This window comes from Mastigoproctus giganteus, chromosome 11, assembly GCF_048544385.1.
Source record: "Mastigoproctus giganteus isolate SK-2022 chromosome 11, ASM4854438v1, whole genome shotgun sequence".
Classification (NCBI taxonomy): Eukaryota; Metazoa; Arthropoda; class Arachnida; order Uropygi; family Thelyphonidae; genus Mastigoproctus; species Mastigoproctus giganteus.
This window is the reverse complement of record NC_143585.1, coordinates 17,544,784-17,560,241: the sequence shown is the minus strand read 5'-3', so window position 1 is coordinate 17,560,241 and position 15,458 is coordinate 17,544,784. Positions and strand designations below refer to the sequence as shown.

Here is a 15,458-nt window from a genome sequence, read left to right as displayed (position 1 = left end):
TTTTATTGTTTTCATTATATAATCTGCATTATGTTTATTCCTCTGAAATTCATTCAGAACTTTGAAAGCTAAATGTCTCCAAGCAGGGCATGCTACAATAATTTTATAATAAAAAAGATGAATGTTGTTAGCTCTGTCTGTCTTAAATTGTAACCATTGCTTTTAAATTTTAATGCTGATGAATGTTTCAGAACATTGTTAGAATACAAATAAAATACATAAAAACTCAAGCAATTAAATTAGTATTAGTAACGGCCGCATGGTGCAAGAAAGCCTATGGCTTATGCTGCACCAGCCAAAAAAAAAAAAAAAAAAATCCGAACAAAACAATGATAAAAACAAAAAAAAATAATAAAATAATAAAAATAAATAAAATAAATAACTAAATAATAATAATTAATAAATAAAAAAAAAATAAAATAAAATAAACAGGAATAAATAAAAATCTCCAAACATAAAAACGTTTCTTTTCTCTTGTATGGCTCTTGAACTGGAATAGATGGCAATAAAATAATATATGGTATATGTCCTTTGTGCTTATATAAATACAACAATCTAGTTCCAACTCACAGCTTAGAATAAAAGCTAACAGAGATACATTACATAAGATGCAAAAAAGACAAATTATCCTTTTGAGGATTTATTTATCAAGTATTTAACTATAATTTTATATGAAACAATTTATAACTCTTGAATTGAGTGAAACTTTCTATTACCTTTTACAGAGGTGTCTCCTTGATTTGTATCCCACTGAACAGTAACAGAATTAAATGTTGTTGATGTCACAGAAAGGGCTGGAGAGGTAGGAGGAGCTAAATTTAAAAAAAAAAAAAAAAAACATGTCTTTAATAAAATTATTTAAAACTTTTTTCTCTACCAAAATTAATATGTTTATTAAGTTAATAATAAAATATGGTAAAACCATATTTTTAACCACACAATTCTGGACTTAATTTCTTTAAACCTTGATGTATAGAATTATGGTAAATGGTTAGGAAAAAGACTTTAAATTGGTCTAAGAGCTGAAAAATCTTATAGGAAGAGCAAATTTCATATATGGAGAAGAATTCTTGAATATGCACAGATGTATGTGTGAAAGAGGGACTGCATGCAGTTTTAGTGGATGTGTTGACACAGTAATTGTATTTATTGTCATTTACTAGAAATTAAAAACCTAACTCTAAACATTACTGGATTTTAGTAATGTCAACTTTTCTTCCTTTCTTACTAATATATTTATATCCCACCTTCAATCTTTTCTCTACTAAAATTAATATTTTCTTAACCAAGAAAAGAAAAATCATATCATGATTCCAATCCCAAGGCACCATCTCTTACATTTTCCCCCATCATCACTTATCTACATTTGCAATGGCCAACATAATGTAACTATAGTAACACTGATATTCAGCTCATGAATTAAATTGGAAACATTGCAACCTAAAAAAATAAAATTACAAAAAAGCTACTGAGTATGAGTTTAGATGTAACTATACATATATCACATTTTAGAACTAAAAGTTCAGCAATGAGATTGTAATAAAAAAAATATATATATATCATAACTAGAAATGAAAAACTAAGAGAATTAATTATAGAGAAACAAACAGAACAATGATTATATAGCTCTCTTAGTAGGTCATTCACTATAAATTTATTTGACTCCAATTCAAGATTTACTGAATTGACCATGAGAGGCTGACAGCTGATAAGTGCTATAAGTGCTTTGATTGGTGAGAGGAACAAAGGGGTGCATTATGAAGAAAGGCTTAAGTTCTGCAAGTTGCAGCATCTGCAGACTATGCACCTGCGAGGTATCTGATCGAGGTGTATAAGGTCTTGAATGGTTTGAGCAGGCTCAATGCTGACGAGATTCTTCCATTTGCTCAGATTAAGAACCTGAGGGGGCATAGATTCAAATTGAGGAAAGGCAGTTGTAGAATAGATGTGTGGAAATTTGCCTTCAACCAGCGGGTAGTTGATTGCTGGAATAAACTTCCATCTGTTGTTGTGGAAGTTGATAGCTTAAATAAATTTAAGGCTGAACTACCGTATGGGTGAAATGGAAAGGTTTTTTTTTTTTTTTTTTTGGCTGATGCTATATAACAGGGGTGGCCAACGAGTCAATCGAGATCTACCAGTTGATCGCAGATTTAATTTCGGTCGATCGTGACGAATTTTAATATACAGTCATACCTCGATTTGTGCACCTTGTGCAATGAAATTTTTGAGATGGTAGATCGCGGCACGTTTTGAAGGAAAAAAGTAGATCACATCACAAATTAAGTTGGCCACTCCTGCTATATAAACTTGCTTTCTTGTATCATATGCCTCAACTAATGCTAATGCTAATAAGGAAGCATAAAGCAGTGGTTTGCTCAGTCTACTGTTGCCTAATCAGTGATTTTAAAATACATGCCAACAGCCACTTAAAACACATACACTTGGTTATAAAAGATGCTTGATTAGCTGTAGGAGAGAAAAACAGATGCAAAATTTGTAGATGTAATCAAAGATGGTAATATATATAGCCTTACTCTTATATTACAATATCACTCTTACCCATTTAAAAAGGATACATTTCAAAATGCTACATTATGAAATCTTTTCTGCACAACCCTTTTGCTTTTATGCCCTTTTAGAAACTATAAGCTGATGAAAATGGAAGTAAGTCCAAAAGAATTGTGTTACAAAATTTTATTGCGCATTAGTATCATGCTTGTTTTTTTCGGTGGATGTAGAGGGTTCTGTTATATTTAACTCCCTTAAAAATACTTCCAGCATTACTGGCAATGATCATTTTAGTATCAGCAGCTGTCATATGTACAGATTTGGATAGCAAAACAGATGCAAATCTGTTTTGCTATCCTACACCTCATAAAATTATTTTACAACTGTGGAGATATTATTTTCTTTTCACTGCATTTAGTTACTATGCTTTCAGTAATATGCATTTATATCACTTTGTAAATATACTGGTAACTGAATGATCATACTTACAAGCTTCTAGAGTTGTGGTGAGCACCTCATCTGATCGTGGTCCTGCCCCAGCATTGTTATAAGCTTGTACAATAACACTATATTTGGTGTTACGCTTCAGGTTGGTAAGATAACTCATCTGATGTTCATCCTCTGAGGTTTCTAAAGTCTCCACATTTTTATACTGATATGGATCCAATGCTTCTGCTACTTTATAACCAACATAATAACCTTGGATAGCTCCATGCTGAACTTCCTTTCTGGGAGGCTGCATATTTAAACAAACTATTTGACCTCTTACAGCCATTAACATATGCAAAGGTATGCATTTATGGTGCAAGATAAGAAAATCATTTAGTCTTAATTTTTTTTAACTTTTCAAAGATTCAGAAGAAAGATTTTTTATATAATTTCAAATAACTTTAAATAAAAGAAATGTGAATTATGTAACTATACAGGCATACCTCGGTTAACGTTACCTCTGATAACGAAGCTTCGATATAACGAAGTCCGCAATTTCAAGCCCCATTTAACATAAAAAAAATATTCCAGTTTAATCACCTGAAATCTAAACAAACTGAATAAATTACGGAAACATTTGGGGCTTCTCGTGGTTGGTTCGAGAAATTTAAAAAAACGGGCCAGGATTCATAGTGTAAAATTAACAGAAGTTTCCAGAAAAACTAAAGGAAATAATTGAACGTGAAAATTTTCCACCAAATTTGGTGTTCAATGTTGACGAAAGCGGTTTGTTCTGGAAACGGCTACCAACAAAAAGCTTCATTTCTATTGAAGAAAAATCAGCTGCTGGGTTCAAAGCAGCCAAAGACCGTTTAACGTTACTCTTTGGATCAAATGCCTCTGGCGATTATAAATTAAAATTGTTATTAATTTACCATTCAGAAAATCCGAGGGCGTTAAAAGGTAACATAAAAATGAATTTACCTTTGTAATATGGAAAGCAAATAGAAAAGCGTGGGTTACCACGGAGTTATTTACTGATTGGTTTGTTAACCACTTTTGTCCTGAAGTAAAACGGTATTGTCAAAAAAACAACTTTGAAGAAAAAGCTCTTTTGTTGTTAGACAATGCTCCGGGACATCCTACTGATCTTAACACGTTGGACACATGCATTCCTGTCAAAGTTGTGTTTCTTCCAGCAAACACAACTTCCCTGATTCAACCATTGGATCAGGGAGTAATAACATCATTTAAAGCTTATTATCTGCGTCGAACATTAAGCAATTTAACTGAACTAGAGGATAAAGAGGAAATGACAGTTAAAACTTTTTGGAAAAACTACACCATTGAAAACATTGATAGTTCTTGGAAAGAAGTCACTAAGAAATGCTTAAATGGAGTTTGGCGCAAAATATGGCCAAAAGTTGTACTAGAAGAAGAAAATAACATCCAAGAAATTAGAAATGAAGTTATCCAGATGGCTCAATCAATATGTTTCGAAAATGTCGATGAAGAGGATGTTAGAAATTTATTGAATGCAGAAGATGACGGTTTTTCAGTGGAAGATTTAGAAAACCTTGTTAGCAACGAAGACAAAGATAATGAAGACGAAGTTAAAGAAGTTCCTGCCGAAAAAGTGTTAACAACCAAAGATTTAAAAAGGTGCTTAAATGACATTGAAAACGTTTTAAATTTTTTTAGTGAAAATGATCCTGATTTAGGAAGAAGTTTTATTGTTAAGCGATCAGTGTTAAACGCAATAACTCCGTATAGGCAATTGTTAAATGAAAGAGAAAAAAAGCATAAGCAATCAACTTTAGACTCATATTTTAAAATGTGATTTCACTTTGTATGTAAGTTGACTGTTTATTTAATAAAACTTTTCTTTGTTCGAAAAAAAGCTTTTCATTTTCTTTACGTAGGAACGTATCCCTATTCTGGCCATAGTATTTTTACCTCTGAAAACGAAGTTTCGCTTAACGAAGTAATTTCGTGGAACGCATCCTATTCGTTATTCGAGGTATGCCTGTATATATATATATATATATACTTTAAAACAATGACAATAATTAAACTTTTATTAACACTTAAGAATTATGATTATTATAATTTGTTGAGTTTATTTTCATAAAGATGAATATTATTGCAATCAAAAATGAGCATTTAAAATAAGTGAGTTTCAAACATTAACATCATGTTATTAGTGGAGTCCCTCAGGGCTCAGTGTTGGGTCCATTATTGTTTTCTGTATTTATAAATGATATTGATGATGGTATATCGGGCTTAATGTCCAAGTTTGCAGACGATACAAAGGTTGGCAGGGTTGTCAAGGACACTACTGACACTATGCTGCTGCAACAGGATCTGGAAAGGTTGAGCAGATGGGCTGAGAGGTGGCAAATGAAGTTTAACATTGACAAATGTAAAGTACTACACATGGGAAACAGCAACCCCAGAGCAACGTATCAACTCTGTGGTACTACACTGACAGTGGTAGAGAATGAAAGGGACTTGGGGGTGGTTGTACAGGCAGATATGAAGTTCTCTGAGCAGTGCAGACGGGCTGCAAGAGTAGCTCATGGAGTATTGTCAATGATATACAGGAATTTTTCCAGCAGGGATAAGGAGGTGATTATTCCATTGTATAAGGCGATGGTCAGGCCACACCTAGAGTACTGTATACAGGTCTGGAGGCCTCATTTCAAGAAGGATGTAGAGCTGCTGGAACGAGTACAGAGAAGGGCAACAAGATTAGTGAATGGAACAAAGGGGTGCTCTTACGAAGAAAGGCTTAAGTTTTGCAAATTACAGTGTCTGGAGACTAGGCACCAGCGAGGTGATCTGATAGAGGTGTATAAAGCCTTGAATGGTTTAAGCATGCTCAATGCTGATGGGATTCTTCCTCTAGCTCAAAAAATCACCTGAGAGGGCATAAATTCAAATTGAGGAAAGACAGATGTAGGATAGACGTGCGGAAATTTGCCTTTAGCCAGCGGGTGGTTGGTTGGTGGAACAGACTTCCATCCCTTGTGGTGGAGGTTGATAGCCTAAATAAGTTTAAGGCTCAGCTGGACAGGTATTTTGAACGAACAGAGGGGTGAAGTGGAAGTGGGGTTTTTTTTTTTTTTTTTGTTTTTTGGCTGATGCTGCATAAGCTTGCTTTCTTGCATCAAATGCCTCTACTAATGCTAATGCTAATAACAATACAATTTTAACAAAGCATAATATTTAAGATACTGATGTTGGGACTATCATAAGTTAAATATTCATACCAACCTTTTCTGTCAACCTTTGCCATTATTACTGCATAAAGCACTTACTTTTTTATTTGGCCACTCATACCATACTGTTTTGTTTGATTTTCAATTTTTTTTATTAGTGCAGAAGATAGAAATGAAACATCTTCTTGAGTGTAGTTAAATAGTGTCCACTAGAATAGATCACTCAGTGTCTACAAACTCTGTGCATTAAAGATTCAGGATATACTACTTTTCTAAAGTTTAACTCTTTTTTAATTTAATCACTGCATTCCCTGAAAAAAAAATTATGCTTTCTGATCTGAGCTGCAAGGCTTTCAAGGTGGCAAAACTATGGTATTTCTCAGCAAATTTTCTTCAGACTGTGATGTTCTGTAAAATTTTTTGGAGCCAAAGTCATTCCTTCTGTAAACTCACCATGTAAAGCCATCAGCAGATGCAGGAAATATGTCTAAAGGGACAATAACCTTTCTACTGGGATTCCAGAATCTAAATGGATTGCTTCTGCTCTCTTGTCCAAGAACAACAACTTTTAGGACAAAGTAATCCAATGCAACTTAATCCCTTTGTTACTAAAATTCCAATTTATTGTTTTAATTGACACTATGTGCAGCTTTCTCTGACATAAAATTTTCCATCTCTTTCTCTCTCTGGGTCGACTGGTTGAAACTCCTAAATAGAATGCTCATAAGCCTTTGAGGAGACAGTAGTACGATTGTGAAAGCAAGGTATTGCAATAAACAGAGTTAATAGACTTCAAGCACAGAATGATAATAGTATTAGACATAACATAAGCATTTGGTCTCTAGGTTGTTTGTTATTTGGTTTTTAGGAGCATTAGCATCTAAGGCCATATTGCTCCGGGATATGTGGTGGTCATTCCCTGACCTTTCCGCATTCTCCGTATTTGGTGGTGACGGGCTCGAACCCCGGTCTAATCAAGAAGCGTGTGCTACGCACTGCTGCTCCTTCCCACCTAGCTACGGAGGCGCCTGGTCTCTAGGTGACATTTTGATAGCACCAATGATCTCTAGGTCAATGGTTGGTGATATGACCTGCAAATGGAAGGAGACTGGTGATAAAACATCACAAAACAACCCTGAAACCCTCCAAAGCTGACAAAACACACAAGAGAGCCCTGCAAAGAACTGTATACTCAGAATGCAGGTCAACATTGTTATAGCAAGCACAGGCTCTCAGTGAGGTGATTGGAACCCATCTCAGCACCAATACAGTGAACAGGACACTGCATGATATGAGTTATTATGGTTGTACAGTTGTCTACAAGCCAATACTCACCCTAATTATTGCCAGATGCCATCTAGCTTGGTGTAAGGCCTGTTATTCTTGGACTGTAGCCCAACAAAGCTGTACTTTGGAATTATGAGCCATGGTACATGGCCTACCACTCACAGTTGTGCCTAGGTGTGGTGGATACCCAGAGAAAGCTAACTGCTGAATTATATCATCCCAACAATGAAGTTTTATGGAGGCAACATGATGGTCTGGGACTGTTTCTCAGTTTTGCATAGGACCATTGGTTGTTTTGGACAAAATCATGAATGCTGAAGTCTGTCTAAAGGTCCTAGATAATAATATATTACCTACATTGTGACAGCATGTCGAGGACAGCACATACCTGTATCAGCAGAACAACACTCCATGTTGCACTGCTTGCACTGGTTTGAGGACGTAAGTGTTGAAAAGTTAAACTGGCCAGCCTAGAGCCCTGACCTCAATCAACAGAGAACATCTGGGATGAATTGGATTGCTGGGTGCATGTGAGTAAAGACTATCCAAAACGGGGCTGAATTGGTCACTGCTTTGAAGGAAAAATGGCAGAATAAATATTGAAGGACATTTACTTGAAGAAAGTGTTCCATGGAGACTAGAGGCTGTCATACACTAAATGTGTTTCAAGCACACATGATTAGCTTTCTCGTAAATAAAGATTATTTTACATATGTAGGTGGTTGGATAGGGCATGTATATATTGCAGGAATTATAAATATACATATACATATTTAATGCTACACCACATTTAAATTTATGGCTGACCCTTATATATATATATATATATATATATATATATACACACACTCACACCTTTTTTATATGTTACATGTACCACATGCCATGTTCATTCCATCTATTCTCTTGTCATCTTCATGTTATACCTCTTTACCTTCCTTCTATTTTTCATACTCCCTCCTGATAACTACTCTTCACTAATTACATCCCTTTTCCTATTATCTTTCTCTTTCACTGTTGTTTTCTTACTAATCTCTTCCTATTCTCACTCCCACTTTTCTACCTTTTTACTGTTTTTCTACATAATGAGTTCTGAACTAATCTTTTCCCTTTCTTCGCTCATCTGTCTCTCTTGTTATTTTTTCACTATTTTTGTCTTACTTATTTTTTATTATTCCCTCTTTCATTCCTTTACTTTCGCTCTCTTCTCACCCGCCCTTTTTCGACCAATCTTCTATTGTTCTCCTTTTATGTAGCTCTCTTATTTCTATTTTTTTTATCTTTCTCTTTCACTATTTTTGTCTAACTAATCTCATCTTATCCTTACTCCCTCCTTAATATCTTTCTATTTCTCTCCACTCTTCTGTCTAGACTATCTTCATTCCACTGCCCTTAGAAACTATTAATCCTCATCATGCTCATTGGGTTGGTTTGTCTATTAGTAACCATAGTCAATGATATTCTAGTAGAAGCTTTTAGTACTGTTCAAATTACATGGTAGCCTTGAAAATACTTATTTTACTCATGGAAATGTTGAGATGTTGTGGGGCTTATGTAAAACGAAATAAAACAAAAAAAAAATTCTCTGGTATTTATGTACAGAATTTGAAATTGAATCTACTAATACACAAATATATGTAGGGGATTAAAAATGAAAAAGTGATTCTATTAGAAAGTAGTGAACAGCTAATTAAAAAAGATGAAAATTTAAATAGGGAATAATGGATCCTAAATTAAGCAGTAATTTTAAATCAATTATTTTCATTAAAAAAAAAACAATCATAATGCCATTTTAACTAATGTGGGGTTGTTGATTCAAAAATCAGAAAAAATTGCAAAATATTATAATATTTGTATTTAATAATTTGCATTATTAAATAAAAATTAAGGGCAAGTTGCTGCTGTGGATAAATGGATGTTTGAGCAGAAGATGACAGAGAGGGATTATCAATGGGCACTGCACTAACATTAGTCCACTTCTTGGATAAATGTTATTAGTTCAGTCCCCTAGGGTTCAATGTGGGGACTTTGTTTTCTATATTTATTAATGATTTTGAAGGAGGTGTAATATCGTAGTTTGCATATGACACAAAAATTGGCAGAGCAGTTAAACATAGTAATCAGGGTGTGCTTCTGCAACAGGATGTAAGCAAATCAGGCGGATTGGCTGAGAAGTGGCAACTGAAATTTAATATTGGCAAATGTAAGGTATTTCATGGGGAGCAGTAATCCCAGATCAACATACCAGCTGTGCAGTACCACATTCAGGGTGGTGGAGAATGAAAAAGGACCTGGGGATAATCATGCAGTCGGACATGAAGTTCTTTAAACAGTGCAGACAGGATAGCTCATTGGGTTTTGTCAATTAAATAGAGGAATTTTGCCAGCAAGGATAACGAGGTGATTACCCATTGTATGAGGTAATGGTTAGGAAGCTTCATTTTAGGAAGGACATGGATCTGTTGGACATGAATGGGTACAATTTTGCAAATTGTAGTGTCTGGAGACTAGGCACCTGTGAGAAAATCTGATTGAGGTATTTAATAGAATGGAATGAGTAAGCTCAATGCTGATGAAATCCTTCCTGTTGCTCAGACTATACACATGAGAGGACATAAATTCAAATTGAAGAAGGTTAGTTGCAGGTTGGATATGCAGAAATTTGCCTTCAGTTAGAGAGGTTGATTGTTAAAACAAACTCCCATCTGATGTTGTAGGGGTGGACATTTTGAATAACTAGATAAACTTAGAGGGGATGGGCAAGTGAAATCTGAAGTGTTGATTGATGCTGTATAAGCTTGCTTTCTTGCATTATTTGCCACTATTACTACTCCTACAAAGCATTTACTGTATGTATGTAGTTTTCATCTTTTTACAAACTTTCAAATTCAACAAAAAACTATCTATGGGCATGCACAACATTAGAAAACTGATTCCTGAAATGGCTATACGTTTTCAGACATGAGTTTAATTTTTCTGAAACAAAATAAAATTGGCTACCTTCCACATAACCTTCAGTGACTGAGAACCGGCTGGATGGACTTCAACAGCCAGAGGAGGTCCACCAGGAGCTGTAAATTAGAAGAAAAGAGGGAATCATAACAGATAAACTGAACTAATTAAGTCTGTATATCTAATATAGATATACTAGGCAAACAAATGGGAAATTTATTTTCCTTTTAATGCAAAACTGAAATCACATAATTATGATAAAACTGTCTAATAGCAGAATTAAAATAAAACAGGCAGTTATATTATTATTACTTCATGATACTTCAAAAATGAAGTAACATAAAATGTTACTTCATTTTTGTTAAATCAAAAATACATTAAAGGTGAAACTGAATTTCATAAAACAATGAAGTAAACATGAAATTCACAATAATTAATAAATATTTATTTAATAAAACAATAATTATTTGGAACAATATGAATCTTAGTTTTTAAAGAAGGTATTACACCAAGTACATATAAATACTGGGAGTCAGTTTTTATGCAGAAGTTAAACACATGACAGAAAGCTTATTTGTTTTATTGTAGAAGGGACCTACACCTGGGATGGAGGTTTAAAGCTCTCCCCATGAATTATTCTAAGTTTCTCAACAAGCAAAATATACAAACTAATCTCATGAATAAATGTTCTACAGATTCCTTATCTTCCCTATTCCAGATATTCCTCTACCAGTCTTGGTGAACTTTCTCCTCCTGCTTTCAATTACATTAATTGCACTCTTCTAAATCTCAGTATTCACTTTCAGAAATATTTTAATAATATTTTCACCTAATGAAGTCTTTGAAGGAACTTTATTTTTTATAGCTATTGATATTCATCATCTGAAAACTGAGGCGCCTCCATATCCAGGAGCAGCAGTGCATAGCACACGCTTCATGATTAGACCGGGGTTCGAGCCCGTGACCACCAAATACAGAGGATGCGGAAAGGTCAGGGAATGACCACTACATATTCCCAGAGAAATATGGCCTTAATGCTCCTAAAAACCAAATAACAACAACTAAAAAACTGATACTGCAATATAATCTCGAAAATGTTTATTTTTGTGTTAAATTTACAGAACAAGATATATTGAACTGTGAAATGTGTTGGCTTTATTCTCTTATACTAAGTTAAAGCAAAATTTATTTGCTTTTTGTTTTTTTTTGTTATTATCACCTCATAAATAATTAATGTATTAATGCAAGGATATGATACCATTTTGATAAAAGACATTTTTTTTCTGTTATAAAGTGTTAGAGGATGGTTGTAGTTTTTTTTTTTTTTAATTGCAAATTTATTTTCTTATATGTTCACTGATCATTATAAAATATATATAAAAATAACTGTCTACAATTATTTTTTTTGGGAAAAGGCACTGATATGATTTTACATAAAGGCACCTAATGGCATGCAGCAGCCCTGTGGCAGGAGAAACACAGGAGGTTTTTTTTTTTTTATCTAAAAAAGAAAAAAAACAAGAGGTTTTTTCAAAAGGCAGTTCTTTGCAGAAAAAGCAGGAGGAAAAACAGGATATTTTTGAGAAAAAGAAGATTTTTTCAAAGTCTTTCTATTGAACTAGAAAATACACATTTTAAAATACAGCCATGAGACTGCACCAGAAAGAGACCTGAATTCAGTTTTTTCTTTTTTTTTTTTCACCTGATGGAATATTCTCTGTCCCTCAGCATTGCTATGAGAAATTATTAAAATTCTAAGAATGACTTGGGATAATTTCATGTATATCAGGAGTGGCCAACTTAATATGTGATGCAATCTACTTTTTTCCTTCAAAATGTGCTGTGATCTATCATCTCAAAAATTTCATTGCACAAGGTGCACAAATCGAGGGATGACTGTATATTTAAAATTCGTCGTGATCAACCGAAATTAAATCCGCGATCAACTCGTTGACCACCCCTGATGTATATCATGCTTCCTTGTGCACTCTTCAGTTACCCAACCAAGATGCTGCACATCAATTCTTTCTTCTTTCATAATAGCATCTGGTAGGTTCTCGCATTAAAATTAGCATTAGTAGAGGCATATGATGCAAGAAAGCAAGATTATACAGCATCAGCCAAATAAAAAACAAAAAAAAACCCCTTTCCATTTCACTGATCCATTCATTCAAAATGGTTTGTCTAGTTCTGTCTTGAATTTATTTAAGTTGCTGATCTCCACAACAACAGATGGAAGTTTGTTCCAGCAATCAACTACTCATTGGCTAAAGGCAAATTTTCACACATCTGTTCTACAACTGTCAGCAAGAGGAAGAATCCCATCAACATTGAGTCTGCTCAATCCATTCAAGGTCGTACACCTCAGTCAGATAGCCACGCAGTGCCTAGTCTCCAGAAGTTGCAATTTGAAGAACTTAAGCCTTTCTTCATAAGAGCACCCCTTTGTTCTCCTCACCAGTCTTGTTGCTCTTCTTTGTACTCATGCTAGCAACTCTACATCCTTCCAAAATTAGGCTTCCAGACCTGTACGCAGTACTCAAGGTGTGACCTGACCATTACCTTATATAATGGGATAATCACATCTTTATCCCTGCTCACAAAATTCCTGTATATCATTGACAGGACCCCATGATTTACTCTGGCAGTCTGTCTGCACTGCTCAGAAAACTTCATATCTGACTGCACAATTATCCCAGTCTCTTTCATTCTCCACTATGCTGAAAAAAAACTCCAATTTATTTATGTCTTTCCTGTTGAACATTACCTGTACAATTTTAGAACTGTGCATTTTTCAATTGTATATTTGTATATTCATAATTTTTTTAAGGGAACAACCCCTAAAAAGCCATTGGCTTATGTGTTCTCCCTTCCTTTTTGCTGTTATCTCCCAAAAAAGTGTAACATAAAATAGGGATAAATAAATTATTATTATTATTATTAATATTTATTTTCAATGAGTAATATTATAACTAATTATGTGTGAGACAAAAGAATGCACCTTTTACCTTCCTCTTTCGTAGTTGCGCTAACAGTATCACTTGGTTCACTTTTCCCTAAAGCATTCTGGGCTACCACTCGAAAGGTGTATGATGATACAGGAAGAAGGTTCCTTGAAGTTGCTGTGGTTTCAGTACTGGGAATTACCAACTGAGAAAGGTCTTCTTCCCAGCTAGCTAATGGAAACATCTAAATGTCATATTATGTCTACTACATGTCAAAAAATATCAAACTTTTTATAATAACTTCAATGAGAAACCAGAAAATTTGAGTTAAAATATGTCTTCAATTTCAACTTTAATAAAATAAAAACTATGGAAGTCATTAAAATTTATCAAACATTATGGGATATGAAATATTGGAAGGATTGAGCAAAGGATCAGAAATATTACAAATTTTTTGAACTACTATGGGTGATATATGCAACTATTCCGGCCACACCTTGAGTACTGTATACCGGTCTGGAGGACTCATTTTAAGAAGGATGTAGAGCTGTTGGAACAAGTACAGAGAAGGGCAACAAGATTAGTGAATGGAACAAAGGGTTGCTCTTATGAAGAAAGGCTTAAATTTTCCAAATTACAGTGTCTGGAGACCAGACACTGGTGAGGTGATCTGATTGAGGTGTATAAAGTCTTGAATGGTTTCAGCATGCTCTATGCTGATGGGATTCTTCCTCTTATTCAGAATAATCGCCTGAGAGGGCATAAATTCAAATTGAGGAAAGACTGATGTAGGATAGATGTACGGAAGTTTGCCTTTAGCCAGCGGGTAGTTGGTTGGTGGAACAGACTTCCATCCTTTGTTTGTTGTGGAAGTTGATAGCCTAAATAAATTTAAGGCTGAGTTGGACAGGTATTTGGAATGAATGGAGTGGTGAAATGGGACCATTCTTTTTTTTTTTTTTTGGCTGATGCTACATAAGCTTGCTTTCTTGCATCATATGCCTCTACTAATGCTTATAATGCTTATAAAAGTGTATATTATTTACTTATTTTTCATTTGTATTATATAGTTTAGTGGATACTTAAACTTTAACACGCTAGTTCACAAACTTTGGTTTGTCAATCAGTTTTTTTATACATCAGTGGTTATTCATCTTTTCTCTGCTGTGACATTCCATATACTATAATTTGTCTATCTGATATGAAAGTAATAAAATTGTGAGGTATGTTACATGACTCAGCAATGATAATTAACACACATATAAAAGAAAATGCAATACTAAGTGGAGAGTTTTTCCATGATCTAGTAAAACATTCATCAGAATTACATAGGAATCTGTGGAGTCCATCCAATAAGTAATTTAATATCAAAATTATTTATAAATTAAGTTATGGTCATTACATGAATCTTCAGAATGGCCATGCTTGTGTATATCACCAAAAAATCCATTGCATTTTCTTTTCTTTTAGTTTCCTTCTCCCCTCCTCTTTAATTTGTGTTTCTTTCATCCCATTCTTTGCCCTTTGGTTTGAATGCTCATAACCACCCTTGGTTTCTTCAGTATGTTTTAACATATCCTGTTATTGGTTTGCATTAATTATGATTCTCATTCATTTATGTTAATTCTATTTAATATGATTTAGTTTTTTAATATTATTTTGCATTTTTTCTGGCTTAGTCCTGTCAATTAGTTGAGCTGACATTTAAATTCACATTTTGTTTGTTGTCTTTGCTTATTTAACCTATAGAGGGTGGTAGCTATGGCATACCTTGCAATTTTGGTTTAGTTTGGCCTTTCTTTTCTTTTCTTTTTTTTTTCCTTTCTGTGTTTGGATCCTATAGGGACATTCATTGACATTAGCATTAGCATAGGCATACGATACAAGAAAGCAAAGCTTATGCAGCTTCAGCCAAAAAAAAAACCAAAAAAAAACGCTCCCATTTCACCCCTCCGTTCATTTGAGCCATTCTGGAATTCACAAGTGGCATCCCATTGAAAAGGTGGTACTTTCAAGTTCCCTGTCTTTATGTAATTCCATTTATTTATTATGCAAGTGGCATATTCATATATTGTTAGGTGTGAGGGTGCAAGAAGGTATGCATTTGCACTGC

At 34.2% G+C, this 15,458-nt stretch overlaps 1 protein-coding gene across 5 annotated transcripts in view; it reads right to left on the bottom strand.

Annotated features, from left to right (window-relative positions):
• The window catches only part of LOC150077751 (cell adhesion molecule Dscam1-like), a 351,950-nt gene that overhangs the window by 88,369 nt on the left and 248,123 nt on the right, over positions 1-15,458 (bottom strand). For all 5 annotated transcript variants that reach the window (XM_090385498.1, XM_090385494.1, XM_090385495.1 and 2 more), the window contains exons 16-19: positions 13,409-13,576; positions 10,449-10,519; positions 3,001-3,247; positions 717-812 (exon numbers count right to left, since the gene is read on the bottom strand). In XM_090385498.1, the coding sequence (XP_090241624.1) occupies positions 717-812; positions 3,001-3,247; positions 10,449-10,519; positions 13,409-13,576 (582 nt within the window). The remainder of the gene's footprint in view (positions 1-716; positions 813-3,000; positions 3,248-10,448; positions 10,520-13,408; positions 13,577-15,458) is intronic.